Source organism: Giraffa tippelskirchi, chromosome 12, assembly GCF_054371585.1.
Source record: "Giraffa tippelskirchi isolate mGirTip1 chromosome 12, T2T-mGirTip1v1.2.pri, whole genome shotgun sequence".
NCBI lineage: Eukaryota > Metazoa > Chordata > Mammalia > Artiodactyla > Giraffidae > Giraffa > Giraffa tippelskirchi.
This window is the reverse complement of record NC_137286.1, coordinates 47358756-47379377: the sequence shown is the minus strand read 5'-3', so window position 1 is coordinate 47379377 and position 20622 is coordinate 47358756. Positions and strand designations below refer to the sequence as shown.

Sequence of the window (20622 nt, the reverse complement as noted above, 5' to 3'; positions counted from 1 at the left end):
GCCCGACTGCCTTCCGCCCTGTGCTCCTTGCAGCACCGGCGGCCCGAGCCCAGTCACTCTGTTCTGTTTCCTAGAGAAGGTGTATTGAGGATGCACTCTTCCCTGGCCTTCCTCCACACCCACCCCTCAGCGGACATGCTGTTGTGCTGTGGCTTGCACAATACAAAACCCATACCCAGAAGGTGTCCACAGGCTGAGACAAGCTGGCCTTTGCCTTCACAGTGGGTGAACCCGGAGGGGGTGGCTTCCTATTTTCACTTCAACCATAAGCAGCAGCTGGAAGGGAAGGCAGAAAGGAGGGTCTCCATCTCCCACGGCCTCCCCAGAAATGGGAAAAGCTAGTCTTGGCTCGCCGTGGGTAGAATGACTTGAAAATGCCAGGTTAACCCTTCAAACACTCACTTGTACCCACCCGGACCCAGGGAGAGGGCGTGTGCTCCCTGGGAGGGAGGCAGGGGCTGCCCAGCATGGCGTTTGACAAGCGTTTTCTGCCCCGGGTCCCGGGCACCCACTATACTGCAGATGGGGCCCAGATGTGCAGGCTCCAATTCCATCCTTATAATGGCCTTCGAAAGTCAGTATTGTTATGTCTTTTTATGGAGCTTCCCCAGGTGCTCAGCTGGTAAAGAATCCGCCTGCCAAGGCAGGAGACGCAAGAGATGTGGGTTCAATTCTTGAGTCGGGAAGATTCCCCTGGGAAAGCAAATGGCAACCCACTCCAGTAAATCCCATGGACAGAGGAGTCTGGTGGGCTACAGTCCATGGGGTCGCAAAGAGTCGGACACAACTGAGCTTCACCTCTATGTGAAGAAACAGGCTCCGAGAGGCCACACTCTAGGGTCAGAGACTGAGAAGGTATGGAATGAGAATTCTACAGAACAAAGTCTCAGCCACTCCCTGGCCTCCCTCCCTCTGGGATGGTCAGTGCCTCTGGTGGAGTCTCCTCCTCTCCCCTTTTCTCATCAGGCTAACCCCTCTCATCCTTCAGAATTCAGCTGAGGTCTCGGCTTTGCCAGAAACCCTCCTGGACACCACCAGCCTGGGTCAGGTGCCCGGTCTCTGCTCCCCTGTTTCCTGCGCATCCGTCTCCCACCTGCTCTCAGTGACCTCCCTCACCCCAGCCCGCTTCCTTCTCGGTCTCCCCATCCAGTCCATAAACTCAAGTCTGCAAGGACCATGCCTTCCCGTCCTTTCAGCCCAGTCCCTAGCTCAGGCTGTGATGCTCAGAAGAAGCTCAAGAAATGTTTGTAGAAAGAACTAAGTAAAAAAAAAAAAAAAAGAATTAAGCAGTAAATACAAGTGGACCACTGCAGAAGCAACCTTGTTCACACCATGGATACAGAAAGGTGCAGGGGTCACAGGGCAAACGGGCCAATACATGAGTGAAGTGGGTTACGCAAGCTGGTAACACACATGCCCAGTCTAAGATGACCCCAGCCATGGGACTCAGGCTGCCTAATGGCAATGTGAAAATGTAGGATATTTTATAAACCTTCAAATCTGTAAAAACACCACTTAGGGGCTTCCCTGGTGGTCCAGCGGCTAAGACTCCATGCTCCATGCAGGGAGCCTGGGTTCAATCCCTGGTCAAGGAACTAGATCCTACATGCGGCAGCAAAAGACCTGGCCCTGCCAAATAATTATTTTTAAAAGACCCACATACACCATAAAGGCATGTCACTGAATGGCATCTCATCTCACAGTGTCCAGTTTTCAAACTCTGTGCAAGCATTTGGGTGGAATCAGGCCTAGAGTCTGGTTCCTGGATAGCCATTGCTCACATGCTGGAGGGGTGGTGAGCTCAGATACAGGGTGTGGCTTATGCTGACATCTCCCAGCCCCCAGCCCCTTTCCAAAGGCCCAGGAAACCCAAAGCAGTTGGGGCCACCAGGAATGATGCTTTCCTTTTCTCTGTGCCCAGGACAGGCGCCCCCAGGGAAGCCCCCACATCCCACATCCATCCCCAACGCCAGGCTCTGTCTACTGTGGGGCAAGTTCCTCTTCTCTTGCCCCTGAGTCTCCCAGCTGCACTTCACAAGCCCTGCAGACTTTCCTGGATCACATTGCTCCATCTGTGTTATAACTGGTGACCTTCTCTCTGTTCTAATCATGAACTTGAGGGAGCACGGTGGAGCAGGTAGGTCAGAGGTTTTAGCCCCCTTTCTGGTTTTACAGGAATAATAGGTTCAGATCACCCACTTCCCCTGCAGAATTAGCCCGGAGACCCAGGGTCCACCCCCACCCCCTCCCACTCCAAGCTGTGACAGCAGGTGGGCAGGCCACCCACCTGGTCTGGGGAGAAGCAATCAGGCGAGAGTGCCCCACGTTGCTAGGGAGCTACTGGCAACAGCTGGCTGAGGAATAAGTCATGTCCTTGGGAAAGCATGTTCTCGGCCTCTAATTAAATGCTGCTGCACGTCTCTTCCTTCAGGGAGCTATAGAAATGTGCCGAATCAATGCAGGTAGGAGCAGGCAGGGAGCAGCAAGTTCACAAGCGTGTTAAGGCCTCTCTGTCTGGGCAAAGGAAAGGCTCAGGGGGCAGGAATGAGATTGCTCAACCTCCAGGAGGTTGGTAAAGTAAAGAAAATCATGACCTCAGACTACTCAGCTCAACTAAGCCCACAGAGTGGCTACTTTTGTTGCTACAAGCAAATTCACTGGTTAAACACTTTTTAAAAAGCTCTTTAAATCCCACTTCTGGGTGTTTATCCAAAAGAATTGAAAGCGGGATCTCAAAGAGATATATGCTCATCTTATGTTCACAGACACATCATTCACAATAGCAAAGAGGTAAAAGTAACCTGTGTCCGGCAATGATGAATGAATAGATTAAACAAAATGTATTCAATAGGATATACATTTGAAAGTGAAAAAGTGTTAGTCTATCAGTCTTTGCGACCCTATGGACTGTAACCCACCAGGCTCCTCCATTCATGGAATTCTTCAGGAAAGAATACTGGAGTTGGTTGCTGTGCCCTCTTCCAGGGGATCTTTCCAATCCAGGGATCCAACCCAGGTCTCCTGCATTCCAGGAAAATTCTTTAGGGCGTCTGAACCACCAGGAAAACCCCAGTATTATTATTCAGGCTTTAAAACCGATGCTCTCACATGGATAAACTTTGAGGACATTGTGCTAAGTGAAAAAAGCCAGACACAAAAAGACAAATACTGTATAATTCTACGTATCTGAGGTAATTAAAGTAGTCAAATTCATAGAGACAGAAGGTAGAATAGTGGTTACCAGGGGTGGTGTGACAGGGAAATGGGGGAATTACTGTTTAATGGGTATAGAAGTTTGAGTTTAGCAAGTTGAAAAAGTTGTAGAGTTTCAGATTTGCAAAATAAAAATGTTGTAGAGATGGCCTGCCCAACAATGTGGGTGTACTTAACACTACTGAACTGTACACTCAGAAATACTGTACACTCAGTTAAGATGGTAAATTTCATGTCACATGTTTTTTTACCACAGTTACAAATTAGGAATAAACTCATTAAAAATTTTAAGAAATACATGTTCACAGTAAAAGAATCACAAAGATAAAGAGGATAAGCTAAAAAGTGAATGTCCACCTTCCCTCAGCCCCAGGCCCAGAGGGAACCACCATAATAGTGTCTTCTGTGGGCCTTCAAAAATGTTTTATGACTCTAAGAATATGTATGTATTTATGTCTATATTGATTTCAATTGCATTTCAGATTTGTTTTTCTTTTTTACAGAAAAAAGCATCACACTAAACACACTTGTTCAATTAATATGTCTCAGAGAGCTTTCCAAATCAATATGTATGGATCTGTTTCATTACTTTTAACAGCGGTATCAGATCCCATTTTATGGATATTTCATCATCTATTTAGTCTGTCTCTCCTGATGTACATTCAATAGTTTCCACTTTTTCATAATAAAAAAGTTGCAATGAAAAGCCTCATGCATATATCTCAGGCACATATACATGTTTTGGCTTAATAACATACCATTTAACTGGGCTAAGATATGCACATTTATTAAGATGCTGCTCTTTGTCTTTCAAGAAATCTGAATCAACTTTCTCTCCCACAGGTGAGAACACTCTACCTTCTTGACAATACTGGGTCATCAAATATTTTTAACCTTTGCTAATCTGATTGGTGAAAAATAAATATTATAAACATTTTTCATATAGTTTTTGACCACGCATTTATTTTTTCTGTGAACACCCTGCTAATAATACCCTGGGCCCATTTTTTCTTTGGGATAGCTCATCTTTTTGTTTGATTTAGAATGAAAAGAATGCTAGATTTCTAATTAAAAAAAAAAAAAAGATATGCAACAAGCAACAAAGGTTTGCTGTGTAGCACAGAGAACTACAGTCAATATTTTAAATGTTTTTAAACTGAGGAAATCAATCCTTTGACAAACGGGTTGTTATTTGCCATTTGATTTTATTTTGGTAATTTTTCCCAAGTTTCCATTTGCATGTATTCAGTTTTTATAGAGGACTTTTTTTCCCCTTCATAAAAGGGGCTTACTCACTGCAAAATTATAAATAGAAATCTAGAAGACAATGGCACCTCAGCAATTACAGGTTCATTTTGTATCCCTTATCTTTCTCTGGTCTTGGCACTTGCTGCCTGCCCCTCCCTGAATCTTCTCTTCAGGAGCTCATAGAAATGTTCCTTCTCAGGGGCTTCCCTGGTGGTCCGCTGGTGAAGACTCTGCCTTCCAATGCAGCGGGTGGGGTTCAATTGCTGGGGGGGGAACTAAGATCCCACATGACCCATGGTGAGGCCAAAAGATCAAAGAAAAAGAAGGAAATGTTCCTTCTCCAGCTTTTTCCATTCTACCTTTCTTTATGAAATCCAACATCTTTCTAACACAATGCTTTCCAGCCTCCCAAAACACATCTCCCTATTTGATAACCAGGAAAATCCTCTGTCCCTTTAGGATTTTTTAAAGGATGTGTCCCAATTATGAATCCCTGTATCTTCTGCTTAACCTCATCAGATAAGACTTTTTTCCAATGTCTCCAGTTTGTAATATGAAAATGTACACATATTTTTCATTTTTTCAATAAAAATGGTTACCAACTTGTTTTTTCAAAAGTAATCTCCCTCAAGATTTGAACATGGCCAGTACTTCAATCTTAACCCTAACCTATGCTGAGTTGAGAACCACTTTTCAGATAACCTTTATTTTTTTAAAAAATAGAAACAGAACGGCATTTAAAGTTTAAAAAAATTATTGACTTGAGAAAACAGTCCAGAGCAATTTATTTTGAGCAACACATTCCTCCATAAGGATATATTTCAATCCTTATAACCCCCAACAAAAACTATTAGGGAGAAGCCTGAAAATTACCTTTTACTTTTTTCAACTGTTCAGAATATTTCCATTCCTTTTTTTTTTTTTTAGTAGAAATATAGATCCCACTCTATTCTCTCAACAATTAGTTGACTATTGATACCACATATAAAATAGATAACTAATGAGAATCTGCTGTATAGCACAGGGATCTCTACTTAATGCTCTGTGGTGACCTGAATGAGAAGGAAGTCCAAAAAAAAGAGGAGATACATGTATAATGGACATCTGGCTGATTCACTCTGCTGTGCAGCAGAAACTAACACAGCATTGCAAAGCAACTATACTCCAAAAAAAATAATCTAAAAAACAATGAAGGATAAAAGCTTCCCTGGTGGCTCAGCTGGTAAAGAACCTGCCTGCCAGTGCAAGAGACGCAAGAGAGGCAAGTTTAGTCCCTGGGTCGGGAAGATCCCCTGGAGAAGGAAATGGCAACACACTCCAGTATTCTTGCCTGAAGAATTCCATGGACAGATTTGCATAAACTGGTCACACCAGGCCTCTCACTGGATTAGGAACTTCTTCCATTTAATCCAAAGGATGGGATGATTTTCCCATCATTTATTTGCCCTGTTTTGTGTTTGATAGGCAAGCCTTTTGCACCAATCTCAGCATGTCAGTAAAATTTCAATTACTAGTGTGTATCTTTCCTTCTTTAATTCTAAGATGCACTTGGGGCTTCCCTGGTGACTCAGACAGTAAAGAATCTGCCTGCAATGCAGGAGACAAGGGTCTGGAAGATCCTCTGGAAAAGAGAATGACAACCCACTCCAGTATTCTTGCCTGGAGAATTCCATGGAGAGAGGAGCCTAGCGAACTACAGTCTATGGGGTCACAAAGAGTCAGACATGATTGAGTGCCTAACACTTTCACATCACTTTCAAGATGCACCTGATTGCTGTTTTGCAAAAAATACTACCTCATGTTCATTCCTAAAATGACAAACCTCTGCTTCATTAATACCAAAATGAATCCCACTGCTCCACTTCTATGGGCTTCTGTGGTGGCTCAGATGGTAAAGAATCTGCCTGCAATGCAGGAGACGTGGGTTCAATCCTTGGGTGGGGAAGATCCCCTGGAGAGGGAAATGCCTATCCACTCCAGTATTCTTGCCTGGGAAATCCCATGAACAGAGGAGCCTGGCAGGCTACAGTCCATGGGATCACAGAGTCAGACACAACTGAGTGACCAACACTTTCATTTTCAAACTGCTTCTGTTCCTGGGTACAAAATAACCTTTCATTGTAATACCAAATCATGGTACAATGCTTTTTTTCATTTAGATTGGAGTGTAATTGCTTTACAATGTTGTGTTAGTTCCTGCTGTACAACATAGTGAATCAGCTATATGTATACATATATCCACCCCCTCTTAAGCCTCCCTCACACACCCCGCATCCCATCCCTCTAGGTCATCACAGAGCACAGAGCTGAGCTCCCTGTTCCATGTAGCAGGTTCCCACTAGCTATATATTTTACATATGACAGTGTATATATGTCAACCCTCATCTCCCATTTCATCCCACCCTCCCCTTCCTGCTCTGTCTCTACATGTCTGTTCTCTACATATGTGTCTGTATTTCTGCCCTGGAAATAGGTTATTTTCTAGATTCCACATATATGCATTAGCCAGGACATGGAAACAATCTAAATGTCCAGTGACAGATAAACGGATTAAAAAGATGCGGTACATGTATATGATGGAATATTACTCAGTCATACAAAGGAATGAAATTGGGTCATTTGTAGGGATGTAGATAGACCTAGAGTCTGTCATACAGAGTAAAGTAAGTCAGAAAGAGAAAACCAAATATTATAGTTCAGTCTTTTGGAAGACACTTTAAACAGCACAGAACTTTAACACATGTCACATCAGTCATGCGTATTACTCGGTAGCAATGATGACAACATGAAGACTATGCTCAACGTCCTCACGCAGAGGAGGTACAACTGTCACTGGCTGACACTCAGAAGATGCCAATTTTAGATTAGGGTCTGATTTTGAAAACTGCAGCCCAGAATGGATGCAGTAGTACACAAACTCCTTCCTGTGTGAGGTGCTTAACAGAGCTTCTGGTCCATGATAGATGTTGTGAGTCACTCAGTCATGTCTGACTCCTTGAGATCCCATGGACTATAGCCCGCCAGGCTCTCTGTCCATGGAAATCTCCAGGCAAGAATACTGGAGTGGGTTGCCATTCCCTTCTCTAGGGGATCTTCCCAATCCGGGATCATACGGAGGTCTCCCACATTGCAGGCACATTCTTTACTGTCTGAACCACCAGGTCCATGATAATAAGCTCTTAATAAATGCTAACAACCAATAATAACAAACTCTCAGCAAACAAAACTCCCTTCTAGCCAATGTGTCTGGCTGCAAAGAGGGTTAGGGATGTTCTGATCCTCTCAGACATGGGCGAGTGGGGACAGAGGTAACATAACCAGTCTCCTGGGGGTGATTAGGAGCTGGGCCTGAAGAAGGCAAGCTTATGTTGCTTAGTCACCAAGGAATGAAGAAATGTTTAGTTAATGCTCATTCAGTGCTCACATTGATCCTGTAAATGAGAAATTATCCCCATCTTACCGAGGAGAAACTAAGACTCCATCAGGTTCTCATTATCAACCCCAGGGTCACATAGCTAGTAGCACAGACTTCATTTGCAAACCTGAGCTGTTCTCATAATTCTATCAAGGCTCCATCTGTAAAGCATCTGAGTCTTACTATGCATCTCTCTGCTTCCTATATTATTTCTACCTCTGGTAATCAAATGTAGTACAATGGAGAGAGACTTCAGAATTTTTTTAAAAAAACAACAGAAGATTATAGCTATAAAGGTATACACTGAGCAGTGTCGTTAAATGTTGTAAACAAAATTACCCCACAGAACATCAAAACCACTTAATACACTCAAATGCTTTGGAAGCATGCATTGAGGAGAACCGTTATGCTGATTACCAATAATTATGATCTACTCATTAAGGAACATCCCTAAGGGCTTCTGAAAAGGAACACTTCATGGCTGAGATGGAGTTACTCTGTGTACTTGAAAATAATGAAGCTACGGTTCTTTTAAAAATTATCTAATTTAGGCTTTTAACTGATTTATGTGCTTCTCTGTAAGAACTCTAAATGAAAGAGGTTCTGAATTTACATGGAAGCTTTCTCTCAAAGGTCCACAGCAGCCTCAAACTGACTGTTGACATGCCAGCTCCCTGCAGAGTAGGAACGAGAGGAAAGAGGTTCAGAGAAGAATTTAAATCTGAAGTCTCTGCATTTCTTAAACATTTCGGTTTCAAAGAGCTTGTTTCTCCAAAGATTCTTAAGGTTTATTGGATGAACATTTGTGGAGAGAAGACACTAGAGTTTACTTAAAGCAACTTTAAATCCTTTAGAAACAAAGTTAATGTAAACAAATACATAGGATTTGAGAGCTAATTATGGGTCAAGTATTCAATGTGCTGAGTGCTTTGTCTCTCATTTTAGTTAAATTCTTTTAGATACAAGAAACAGCCAGCCCAGCTCAGGTATGGCTGTAGAGGCCTATAGGAGAGCCAGAAATCTGACAGAAATTCAAGAATAGGGATCTAAGAATAGGAATCATAATGGGGCCTCATGGACACTGGAACTGGATCTAAGAAGGTCCCCAGACAGCAGGAACTTTATGACTCTTTCCATGGGCAACCTGCCTTTCTCTTTGCATCTATTAATCTGCTTTCAACTGCCAGAAACAGCAAATCCAATTCAAGCGGCTTAGACAGTAAGGAAATTACTGTCTCACAGAACTGGAAATCCAGATGTAGGGTGGGTTTCAGGCTTGGCTGATCTAATCAGCCAGCTCTGTCATCTATGATTCAGGTTCTTTCTTCATTTTACCACCCAGAAGGCCAGCTTCATCCTAAGGCTGATCTTCAGTGAAATATGATCATAGGGTGTTGGATGGCGGGAGTGTGGGCTACATGTTTCCTCACTAACATATTCTTTTTTTATTTTCTATTTATTCTTGGCTGCACTGGGTCTTCGCTGCTGTGCACGGGCCTTCTCTAGTTGCGGGGAGCGGGGGCTACCCTCTGTTGCAGCGCTCAGGTTCCCATTGTGGTGGCGTCTCCTGTTATGGAGCGCGTCTCTATGGCACATGGGCTGCAGCAGGTGCGGTTCTCAGGCTCTCGAGCTCAGTAGCTGCAGCGCAGGGGCTCAGTTGCTCCGTAGTATGTACAATCTTCTCCAGCCAGGGATCGAATCCGTGTTTCCAGCATTGGCAGTCAGATTCTTAACAACCAGACCACCAGGGAATTCCCCCTCACCAGCATATTCTAAAGAGAAATGTTCCCTCAAAGGCACTAGACACCTTTATCTCATGTATTATTGACCTGAACTATGTCACATGACATTCCTACACTATGCCAACTGGTCTTAGCTTAGTTCTAGTAACTAGAAATTCATATGAGACCACCATGATTGGCTGAGACTGCTCTGGGCACATCCCTAGAGTAAAGTCAGATGCGTGGGGGATAGGAAAAAAAAAAGAAATTGAGAGTAACTCCTTAGGTTTTGCAAGTAAATGGCTAGATACTGAGGTCATTTGGGAACCTTGCAGGAAAAACAGGTTGGGGGTGGGCGTGGGAATGGAGAATATTGTTTGGGATGCACGGATTCTGAAATGCCTGTTAGATCTGCACATGAAGAGGCCACGTAAGCCATGGGGTATATGAATTTGGCACTCAAGGAGTCAGGGCTGGAGTTACAATTTTGAGAATCATCAGCTTAGCCCTAGAATTTAAAACCAAAAAATGGATGAAATCAACTGAAGAATATATAGAGAAAAAGAGGTGAGGACTCAAGGCTTCCTCTGTCCTGGCCCACATGACACACTCCCACTTACCCAGTTATAGCATCCCTTCCCCAGTACGGTCATCCTTCTCTGCTTCTCCTCCAATCTCCTCCACTGGTCCCAGATACACATTACGGGGGCTCTTTAGCATTTTGCCTATTTCTCTCATCCTCACCATCTCAGCACAGCATCTACCTGACACATAGTAGGTGCTCAAATCTTATGTTGAACGCTGAACGAGAATGAATTTAGCTGTTCAAGACTGAAGATGATGAAATTAGCTGAACTGGTTTTGGTGGGGCTCAGCATCTCACATCACATTTCTTACGCTCCCAAGGAAAGCTCATCCCTAGACGGGAGAGGAATGGAGGATTCAGCTGTCTGCATCCACAGCTCCTTTCCCTGCCTTCTCTGAAACTCAACACTCCAGAGGGAGCTTCAAAGTCAGAGGCTGCACAACAAACTCACTTCATAAATGGTGGACACATTTATGAAGATGAAACATACACGTCCTGACAAGCCCTAGGGGGCAGACCAGCTGAGAATGTGACCGAGAGATGCTGCCTGGTGCCTGGCAGGTGTTTGGAGGACCGTGGTGATGGCTCAGCCATCCAGAAACAGCCCACTGATCTCCTTAGGGACACCTGGGGCCTGTCAGCTCCCACCCCCTCAAATGACAGTACGTGCTGCACAGAGCTTGTCTCTGCTGTGGCCGGAGAGGACGGCCTGCTCTCCACCTGTACAACACAGATGGCACAGATGGGAGCATGCTTCCACACGGGGACGGGCAATTAGTCTCCATTCCTCCAGCTGTAACAATTACCGGGCGAACACCCCGGGGAAGGACATAAGCCTGGAAGAGAGCCGCCTCCACGCTGGCCCACCCCACTCAGTCCTACCAGCAGGGGCTGCTGGGTCTGCAGCCTCTAGTCCCTTTCACAGGCCTTGCTGGAACCCATATATTTGAAAAGCATTTGGTGAGATGGGAACAGAAGGCAGTCCTCAAACAGGATATATTTAAGTAAGAAAATACCAAGGCTTTATTTATTTATTTTTTTCCTATAAAGACAGCCAGCCCTGCTGTTGGCTAATTGAAAGGATGTACAGAGTTCTAATGAGTAAACAAAAGTTTCCTGCTGCAGGCTGCATACTGTAATGCCAAAGAAGTGACATGAAGGGGGCAGAGGTGTAATGCTCTCATCTTCATAGCAAAAAAATGCAAAATAAGACAAAAAATTAATGCTGGGCATTCCCACAGGGAAAATGCAAGAGGACTTTTAAGTCGATTTATCAGTAGTTGTGTTGTGTACAGGGCTGAGCCACCCTCACGCCTCTTTCCTCCTGCCTCCAGTTCTCCACATCTGAGGTACACAGCCTAGGACCCCAAGGCTGGGCGTCAGGAGCTTCTGATTCACAGTCCACTGAGACGTGATGGGGCGGAGGGGTGGGGGGCCAGAGGTTTGGAAGACCAGGGGAGCTGGCTCCGTGAGGCACCTACGTGCAGCAGTGTCGCATGTGGAAGTTGACAACATACTCGGCATTAGTCCTCTGCACAGAGATGGCAAAAGGCTCGAAAGGGTGGAAGGTGAAGGCAACGAGGCGTCGCACCGTGTGGTTAATGGGGCGGCCCAGTAAGCCCGCCTGAATCTCAAACTTGAGCAGACCAGAGTCCCGGGCGTAGAACCTAAACAGAACAAGGAGAGGAGGACAGCGTGGGACAGACATTCACCACCATCTTGAAACCTGAACAGCAAGGGACTCATGAATTAACCTCACTGATGAAATCTCCTCTAATGTCAGCCCCCAGTCAAAATCGCCTATGTCTGATCAGCTCATTTTACGAGCAGGGAGATTATGAATTTCACTATGCTGGCCTGAATCACTGGGTCATTTGTCTTTCCCAGGATGACCCTTAGTTATGGCCTTGATGACGGCCTCCCCTTTTCCAGCAGCTATCTGCCCGGCTACCTACCTGCCTAGGCCAGGGCTGGAAATGATAATGCAAGCCAAATAGGCACACTTAAATGTTCAGGCAGCCACGTCAGACAAGGTAAGAAGGAAAAAGTGAATTTTAATAATATTTTAGTTAACCTAACATCAACATCTAAAATATTATCATTTCCACCAATGATATAAAAGATACTAAAGAGATATTTCATTTTTTTGTACTAAGTCTCTGAAATCTGATGTGTATTTGACACTTTAGCACATCTCACATGTTGGTGCTCACCCGCCACGGGAGGCTGGTGGTTACTAGAGGACAGTGCAGATCGAGGCCCATATCTTGAGTTTTTCTTTCCTCTTTTTTTAAAATTTATTTTACTTATTTATTTTTGGCTGTGCTGGGTCTTTGTTGCTGTGCAAAGGCTTTCTCTAGTTGTGGCGAGCAGGGGCTATTCTCTAGTTGCAGTGTGAGGGTTTCTCACTGCAGTGGCTTCTCTTGTTGAGGACCATGGGCTCTAGAGCTCGGGCTTTGGTAGTTGCGGTGAGTGGGCTCAGTAATTGCGGTGCAGTCTTAACCACTGGACCACCAGGGAAGTCCTGAGTTTTTCACTGTTAAGAAGAAGTTCTTTTGGAAGATTCTTCTTTTGTACACACGAAAACAAAATACTAACTAGTTTCTACTTTTTCATCTAACACGGTAAGAACAAAGATGCTTCTATCCATCCCAGGACTTAAATGCCTTTTTCCCATATGCAAAGCAAGTGCCCTGTGAACTTGGGAACCAGAGATGATTGGCAGGGTTGGGGCTGAATTGGAGGAAGCTCTAGAAAACAAGGAGCTCTGAAATAAAGAGCTCTACAATGCATGTCCCTCTTGGAAAGCAAATATATAGGAGATACAAAGATATTCATATCCCTTGTCTCAATAATCCAAGAGCTTATATCCTCAGAATTTATTTTAAGTGAAGTAAATAGTGACATGAATAAAGATAGCTACTATAGCATTTTGGGCTTCTCCAGTGGCTCAGCAGTAAAGAATCTGCCTGCCAATGCAGAGGATATAAGAGACGTGGCTGGATCCCTGGGTTGGGAAGATCCCCTGGAGAAGGGCATGGCAACCTACTCCAGTATTCTTGCTTGGAGAATCCCATGGACAGAGAAGCCTGGTGGGCTATAGTCCACACAGTTGCAAAGAGTTGGACATAACTGAGGCAACTTAGCATGCACAGAGCATTAGCTCTAATGTAAAAATGCAGGTAGAGAATAAATGCTCAATAATAGAACAGATGAATAAATTACGCTACATCTACTTTATGGAATAATATGCCGTCATCAGGACTGTAACTTTAAGGACTATGTAACAATATGGGAAATGTTTATTAAATAAAAGCAGGCTACAAGGTACTATGCCAACCGTAACTACAACTGCATAAATGTAAACACACACACTGGCAAAGACTAGAATGGAATATATTTAATACAATAAAGGTGTTAGAGTAATGGCATTGCCTCTTCAAATGACTTTAATATCCTTACATTTCTCATTTTAAATTAAAAAATAAATAAGAATTACAAGTCAGGGTCAATGGTATTTCCAGATTTGTTACTTAGGTTAATCTTTTCAAATCAGAAAGGGAGGGCAGTCAAAAGGGAGAGAAATGTTATCTCAGGCTACGTGACAATGTCAAATGAGCCCAATTATCTACTTTTATGTGTGAAAACCTTTCCCTCACCCACATGGTCCCCAGCACACAAAGGGCTTACAATGTAAAGCTAGTTGTTGGAGCTCCTGAATCTAACTACCAGTTTACAGGAAACAGGGGGGAGTGAGAACTGCCAGGGATGCCATGAGCAAAAATGCAGAATGTGGGGAATACTTCCAGACGAACAACCTGGTTTCTTCAACAACTTCACTACAAAGAAAGCAACAGGGAAGCAGAACCCATAAAAAAAAGCATCATCGAAAAAGCAAGAGAGTCAATGTTCCAGAAAAACATCTATTTCTGCTTTATTGACTATGCCAAAGCCTTTGACTGTGTGGATCACAATAAACTGTGGAAAATTCTGAAAGAGATGGGAATACCAGACCACCTGACCTGTCTCTTGAGAAACCTGTATGCAGGTCAGGAAGCAACAGTTAGAACTGGACATGGAACAACAGACTGGTTCCAAATAGGAAAAGGAGTACATCAAGTCTGTATATTGTCATCCTGCTTATTTAACTTATATGCAGAGTGCATCATGAGAAACACTGGGCTGGATGAAGCACAAGCTGGAATCAAGATTGCCGGGAGAAATATCAATAACCTCATATATGCAGATGACACCACCCTTATGGCAGAAAGTGAAGAAGAACTAAAGAGCCTCTTGATGAAAGTGAAAGAGGAGAGTGAAAAAGTTGGCTTAAAGCTCAACGTTCAGAAAACTAAGATCATGGCATCTGGCTCCATCACTTCATGGGAAATAGATGGGGAAACAGTGGAAACAGTGTCAGACTTTATTTTTGGGGGCTCCAAAATCACTGCTGATGGTGATTGCAGCCATGAAATTAAAAGACGCTTACTGCTTGGAAGGAAGGTTATGACCAACCTAGATAGCATATTTAAAAGCAGAGACGTTACTTTGCCAACAAAGATCCGTCTAGTCAAGGCTACGGTTTTTCCAGTGGTCATGTATGGATGTGAGAGCTGGTTGGTGAAGAAAGCTGAGCGCCGAAGAATTGATGCTTTTGAACTGTGGTGTTGGAGAAGACTCTTGAGAATCCCTTGGACTGCAAGGAGATCCAACCAGTCCATTCTAAAGGAGATCAGTCCTGGGTGTTCACTGGAAGGACTGATGTTGAAGCTGAAATTCCAATACTTTGGCCACCTCGTGCGAAGAGTTGACTCATTGGAAAAGACCCTAATGGTGGGAAGGATTGGGGGCAGGAGGAGAAGGGGACGACAGAGGATGAGATGGCTGGATGGCATCACTGACTCGATGGACATGGGTTTGGGTAAACTTCAGGAGTTGGTGATGGACAGGGAGGCCTGGCGTGCTGCGATTCATGGGGTCACAAAGAGTCGGACACGACTGAGAGACTGAACTGAACTGAACTGAACCCATAAAATAAAAAAGACTTAGGAGGACAGCAACCGAAAAAAAACATACGGACCTTCTTTAGGTCCTAACTGGAACAAACTGTAAAAAGAATATATACAAGACAATGCTGCTGCTGCTAAGTGGCTTCAGTCGTGTCCGACTCTGTGCGACCCCATAGATGGCAGCACACCAGGCTCCACCGTCCGTGAGATTCTCCAGGCAAGAACACTGGAGTGGGTTGCCATTTCCTTCTCCAATGCATGAAAGTGAAAAGTGAAAGTGAAAAGTGAAAGTGAAAAGTGAAAGTGAAGTCGCTCAGTCGTGTCCGACTCTTTGCGACCCCTTGGACTGCAGCCTACCAGGCTCCTCCATCCATGGGATTTTCCAGGCAAGAGTATTGGAGTGGGTTGCCATTGCCTTCTCCATACAAGACAATAGGAAAAGGTGAAAACTCACTTGATATTGGTGATCTTAATATAGGTTTAATTTTCGTAAGATGGAATAATGGTTATTGAGGTTATATATTTTTTTTTAAGTCCTTATCTTTTAGAAATTCATACCAAAATATTTACAAGTGAAATGCTATGATACCTGGGCTGTGATAATGCAGAGTGGCAGGTGGGAGGGGAGCAGTGGTGGTAGAAAGAGATGAAAAAACACTGACCATGAGTGACAGATGCTGAGATGGGTGATGGGTACAGAGAGGTTCGTTACAATCTTCCAATTTCATATGTTTAAAAATTTCCATAACTAAAAAAAAAATTAACTGGTCTTTGGAACTTGATTACAATTTCCCAAAGGAAATATTACAAACAGTAATTAATCACACAGAATATGTTACACGTTTATTTAATACACAATGAAGCTGGGCAACTTGTATTGCCCAGCTATACTAACTACCGCTGTTTCTATGTGAAGAAAACCTTCCAGAACCCAGCTCACACCTCCCTTGAAATAACCCCACAGTGGAAGTGACACCAGCTCCTCTCTCTGGCACCTGTGAAAGCATACAGAACAACCCAAGCTCCCAGCATGGAGGGACAGGAGGGTCTGTGAACTGGACACCCAGGATGAAGGAACCGCAAGGTTCTAACAGCAACACGGCAACCTGCATTCCAACAGTCTTCCAACTGAGGAAGCATGAGTTTTTCCAAAACCTGCTTGTTCCCCAAACTGTGTCTCTTTTCCATTAGGTAACAGGAGGGGATAAAATAATTTGTGCTGGGTAAAATGTAAGTCTCAATGATTTTTAACTTTCTTGTGAAATGGTATTAGGTCATTAAATTGAAAAGTATGGTTTCCTTCCCTGGCTACCTTGAAAACAGAACAATACTTACCTCAATTGGATGTTTTGAGGAGAGGCAAAGAGCAGAACTAATTCATTTTCAAGACTAGTGCCTAAATGATGAAAGTGAAAGTGAAAGCCGCTCAGCTGCATCCGACTCTTTGCGACCCCACGGACTATACAGTCCATGGAATTCTCCAGGCCGGAATACTGGAGTGGGTAGCCTCTTCCTTCTCCAGAGGATTTTCCCAACCCGGGGATCGAACCCAGGTCTCCCACATTGCAGGCAGATTCTTTACCAGCTGAGCCACCAGGGGAGCCAAAGTACCCACATTATGGAAACAGCCTGTGATTTGAACCCGTGAGTACAAGTGGATAGAGTCACAGTGAAGTGACGCTCAAGAGAAGGAAGAGAGAGCAGCTGCCCCCGCCCACAGGCAGTGCGCAGCTGAAGCAGCGACGGCATGTACCTGATAGGGTGGTCTCCGCAAGTCTTGGGCCGCTCCATGACTGACACCCACTTGTCGTCATAGCTAAAGAGAGACAGGTCAAGGTAAGGGCTGCCGCTGTAGGACTGGGCGCTGATGGGGAGCTGGCCCAGCAGCCGGCGAACGGCCTCCGTGTGTCCTCCATACTTGGCGTTGACGATAGTGTCTTTAAACCTGAAATAAAGCACCAGTGAGAAGGCTGTGTTAGCAGCGCACAAGTTGCCTTGGGTTTTACATTGACAAACATGTCTAAAAACAGCACATCCTGAAAACAGAATCTAGATACTGAACTCTCACACCTCCCAAGTCTACACACCTACAAAGTGAAGAAGAAGTGAAAGTCCCTCAGTCGTGTCCGACCCTTTGCGACCCCATGGCATGTGGCCCGCCAGGCTCCTCTGTCCATAGGATTTCCCAGGCAAGAATACTGGAGTGGGTGGCCATTTCCTTCTCCAGGGGATCTTCCCAACCCAGCAATCGAACCCAAGTCTCCTGCATTGCAGGCAGATTCTTTACCATCTAAGCCACCAGGGAAGCTCCTCTACACACCTACAAACTCTCAAAAAAGCAGAAAACAGAATGAAAAATAGGAAACACAAAGTTACTTAAGAAAAGTTAGCAAAGATCCTACAAAAGTTAAAAATGAGGATAACTAACCTCTGACAACTATTTCTACTGAAACTTATATATTTCTCCCAAATTAGAGCCTTTGACTGCATTAACAAGGAGATGCAAAGAATCCTGGACAGAAGCAGTGTCTGACTCTTCTTGGGATCAGTTATAAGCCAACTTACATCAAATCTTTCGAAAAATTACTGATTCCTTGTTTAAATAAAGTTGGGGAGGGACTTCCCCAGCAGTGCGAGGGTTAACTCTGTGCTTCCACTGCCAGTGCACAGCTTCAATCCCTGGTTGGGGAACCAAGATCCGTATGCCACGCGGTGTGGCCAAAAAATAAAAATAAATTTGGGAACTAGCTACCTACACTTCTGCAGAAACACCAGAATCCAGAAGCACATAACACGAACACAGAGTCATCTATCTCACTTATCTTTAATTATAGTAATAATAACAATGGAGCAGTTATTTCTCACAATTATAATGAATACTAAACTTAATACCCTTTGACCAAGTATCTCAATTCTTCTGGAAATTTGCCCTAGGGAAGAAAAATCCCTGTGCACATTCAATATACCAGTGGTTATGACAATGAAAAAAAAATGACAGGAATATTAGAAACCTAATGGGAAACTATTATTTTCAAAGATAACATGGTAACAGAAGAAATGTTTATCTTAATGGTAAGTAAAAGAAGTAGGGTACAGGGAGCTCCCTGGTGGACTGGGGGTTAGGATGCCAGACTTTCACCGCCTGTGGCCCAGGTTCAATCCCTGTTTGAAGAACTGAGATCCTGTAAGCCACACAGCACGGCCAAAAAAAATAAATAAACAGTAAGCTATGTTCCATATATACAGTATGATTGAAAACACACACAAAAATTAATGTCTTTAAAAAAAAACAGTGGTGGAAATACATCAAAATGGTCATAGCTGTTTTTATCAGTTAGATTTTTTAAAATCTCTACACTAAAGTATTTCACACAGTTTAATAATCAAGGGGAAAATAAATAATTTTTTAGTCCAGGGGAAACGCGATACAACATCTCACCCTTGAAACTAACAGTATAAAAAAACTCGAATGTTCCTAATTTTGATCAGACTAGAGAGATTGACGAGATGGGTTTTGATTTTCGTTTTCACTGTCCACCTGCAGGGCTAGATGGACAGTAACACTTCTCAGTTCCCCTAGAAGGAAGCTGAGCATCAACACTGCTTTTCCATTACTTCTCTTAACAGTAATTTTTCACAGCCTCGGTGTAAATCATAAAATTAAACCCTGGACCACACAAAATTTATTTCTTTCCTTTTCATTTGAGCTGGTATCAAAGATCCTGGGCTCTTTGGTTTTCAGCCCTTTGTCAGCCAAGATCTAGTACTCCACCCTGCCTGGCTCACTGGCTTCAAAAGCTGATTTCAAATGATGGGGCTGGCCCATGGCTGTGATGACCACAAATCAAAGCCTCTATCACCACCCAAAGGCTGAAGCAGTTCCCACTGCCCACAGCGCCCACCACCTCTACTCTCAGATGCCCCAACAACTAAAAGATGAAGCTGTCACCCCTCTGATGTCTTCAGCTGATGAACTCCTGGCACACTGTCACTTTATCCAACCACCCTTCTCTCAACTCACAATTTCAAAACTCTCAGAGGTCATCCTTCCCACACCATGGCTTCCTAGTTCCTGGCCCTTCTTTCTGCCTCAGCAACACATTCCCACATCACACCCTCAGTCTCACTAGTACCATTGATTGCACCTCCATAATCTCAGGGAGCAGCACATAGACTCCAGCTATCTTCTCTCCTAATGTTCCAGATAATTCACTATACTCATCCCAGCTTCAATATCCTTCAACCACAATGGGACCGAAATTCCATTGATTCCACCAACTTCTCGTCATCCTATGTCTCATCATGACCTCTTTTCCTTCCTGAGCCAGCTTAAATTTCACAATCATTAAAATCACTCATGGATATAAATATTGCCGAAATGCTGCAAGGCACTCATGCTGCATTCCCACAGTCCGGCAAGTCACCCTCTCCCTTAGATGGCTACTTCATCCCCCCCACCCTCCATGTTCACCCTCCTGGATGGCACTGCCTTCTTTGTAACCGACAGATGCCATGAAAAGGAAACTTTTTAAAGCTCCCATCAGGAAACAGAATGTAGTACTTTTATCATTGGATCACTGCAATGGTCTACTAACTTCCAATCTATCCCTCTATGATCTATTCTTAAAAAACAGCAGCCAGATTGACCCTGTAAAACATAAGTGAGAGGGACCACCCTGGCGGTCCAGCGGTTAAGACTCCAAGCTCTCACTGCAGGGGGCACAGGTTCAGTCCCTGGTTAGGGAACTGAGATCCCGCATGCCACAAGGTGCGGCCAAAAACAATGTCCGTGAGACCACATCACTACTCTGCTCAGACACTTCAAACACTACACAATCTCATCTACAGTTAGAGCCAAAGCCGCAGAATAGCCATACGTGTCTGGTCCTGTCTCTCACCACACATCTCTACCTACTCTGCCTCCTGCTTCCTCCAGCCCGGCCACCCTGCCGGCCACCCTGAGTTCCTGGTGTTCCTCAAACATCTGAGACCCACCTCTGGACCTTTACATTTACTATTCCCTCTGCTTGCTCTATTCTTCCCCTGCCGGCCACATGGCTTGCTCCCTAACCTCCTTCAAAAGCTTTACTCAGGTATCGCCTTCTCAGTGAGGCCTATGCTGAGAACCCCGCTAGGACAGCACAATCTCGTCACATTCAAACCCAACAGATATTCTAGTAATTGTAACCTTTCCTTGGGTACATCCGTCATGGAAACCTCCCCCTTCCTGTTTCCACCTGGCCCAACCCGTGGCCTGTCATCCTGGAACCTCCCTTTAACATCATCCTTGGAATTCTCTGTGCTTCTCTCCACTGTTTGACTCTACTTCCTGTATCATTCTTTTGTGGTTTACTGGGGGATAACATCTTTCAGAGGCTTCCTTAGGAAAAGAACATGAGAGGCAATTTTTTGAGACCTTACGTGTCTGAA

The 20622-nt window shown here is 44.2% G+C and overlaps 1 protein-coding gene across 21 annotated transcripts in view; it reads right to left on the bottom strand.

Annotated features, from left to right (window-relative positions):
* The window catches only part of DET1 (DET1 partner of COP1 E3 ubiquitin ligase), a 60966-nt gene that overhangs the window by 23566 nt on the left and 16778 nt on the right, over positions 1–20622 (bottom strand). For 13 of the 21 annotated variants that reach the window (XM_081552030.1, XM_081552032.1, XM_081552029.1 and 10 more), the window contains one exon: positions 16946–17137. In XM_081552030.1, coding sequence (XP_081408156.1) covers positions 16946–17137 — 192 coding nt within the window. Of the gene's footprint in view, positions 1–11182; positions 11851–13558; positions 15011–16945; positions 17138–20622 lie in introns of those variants that run through there. The other 8 variants (XM_081552015.1, XM_081552013.1, XM_081552012.1 and 5 more) reach the window with 2 other exon arrangements.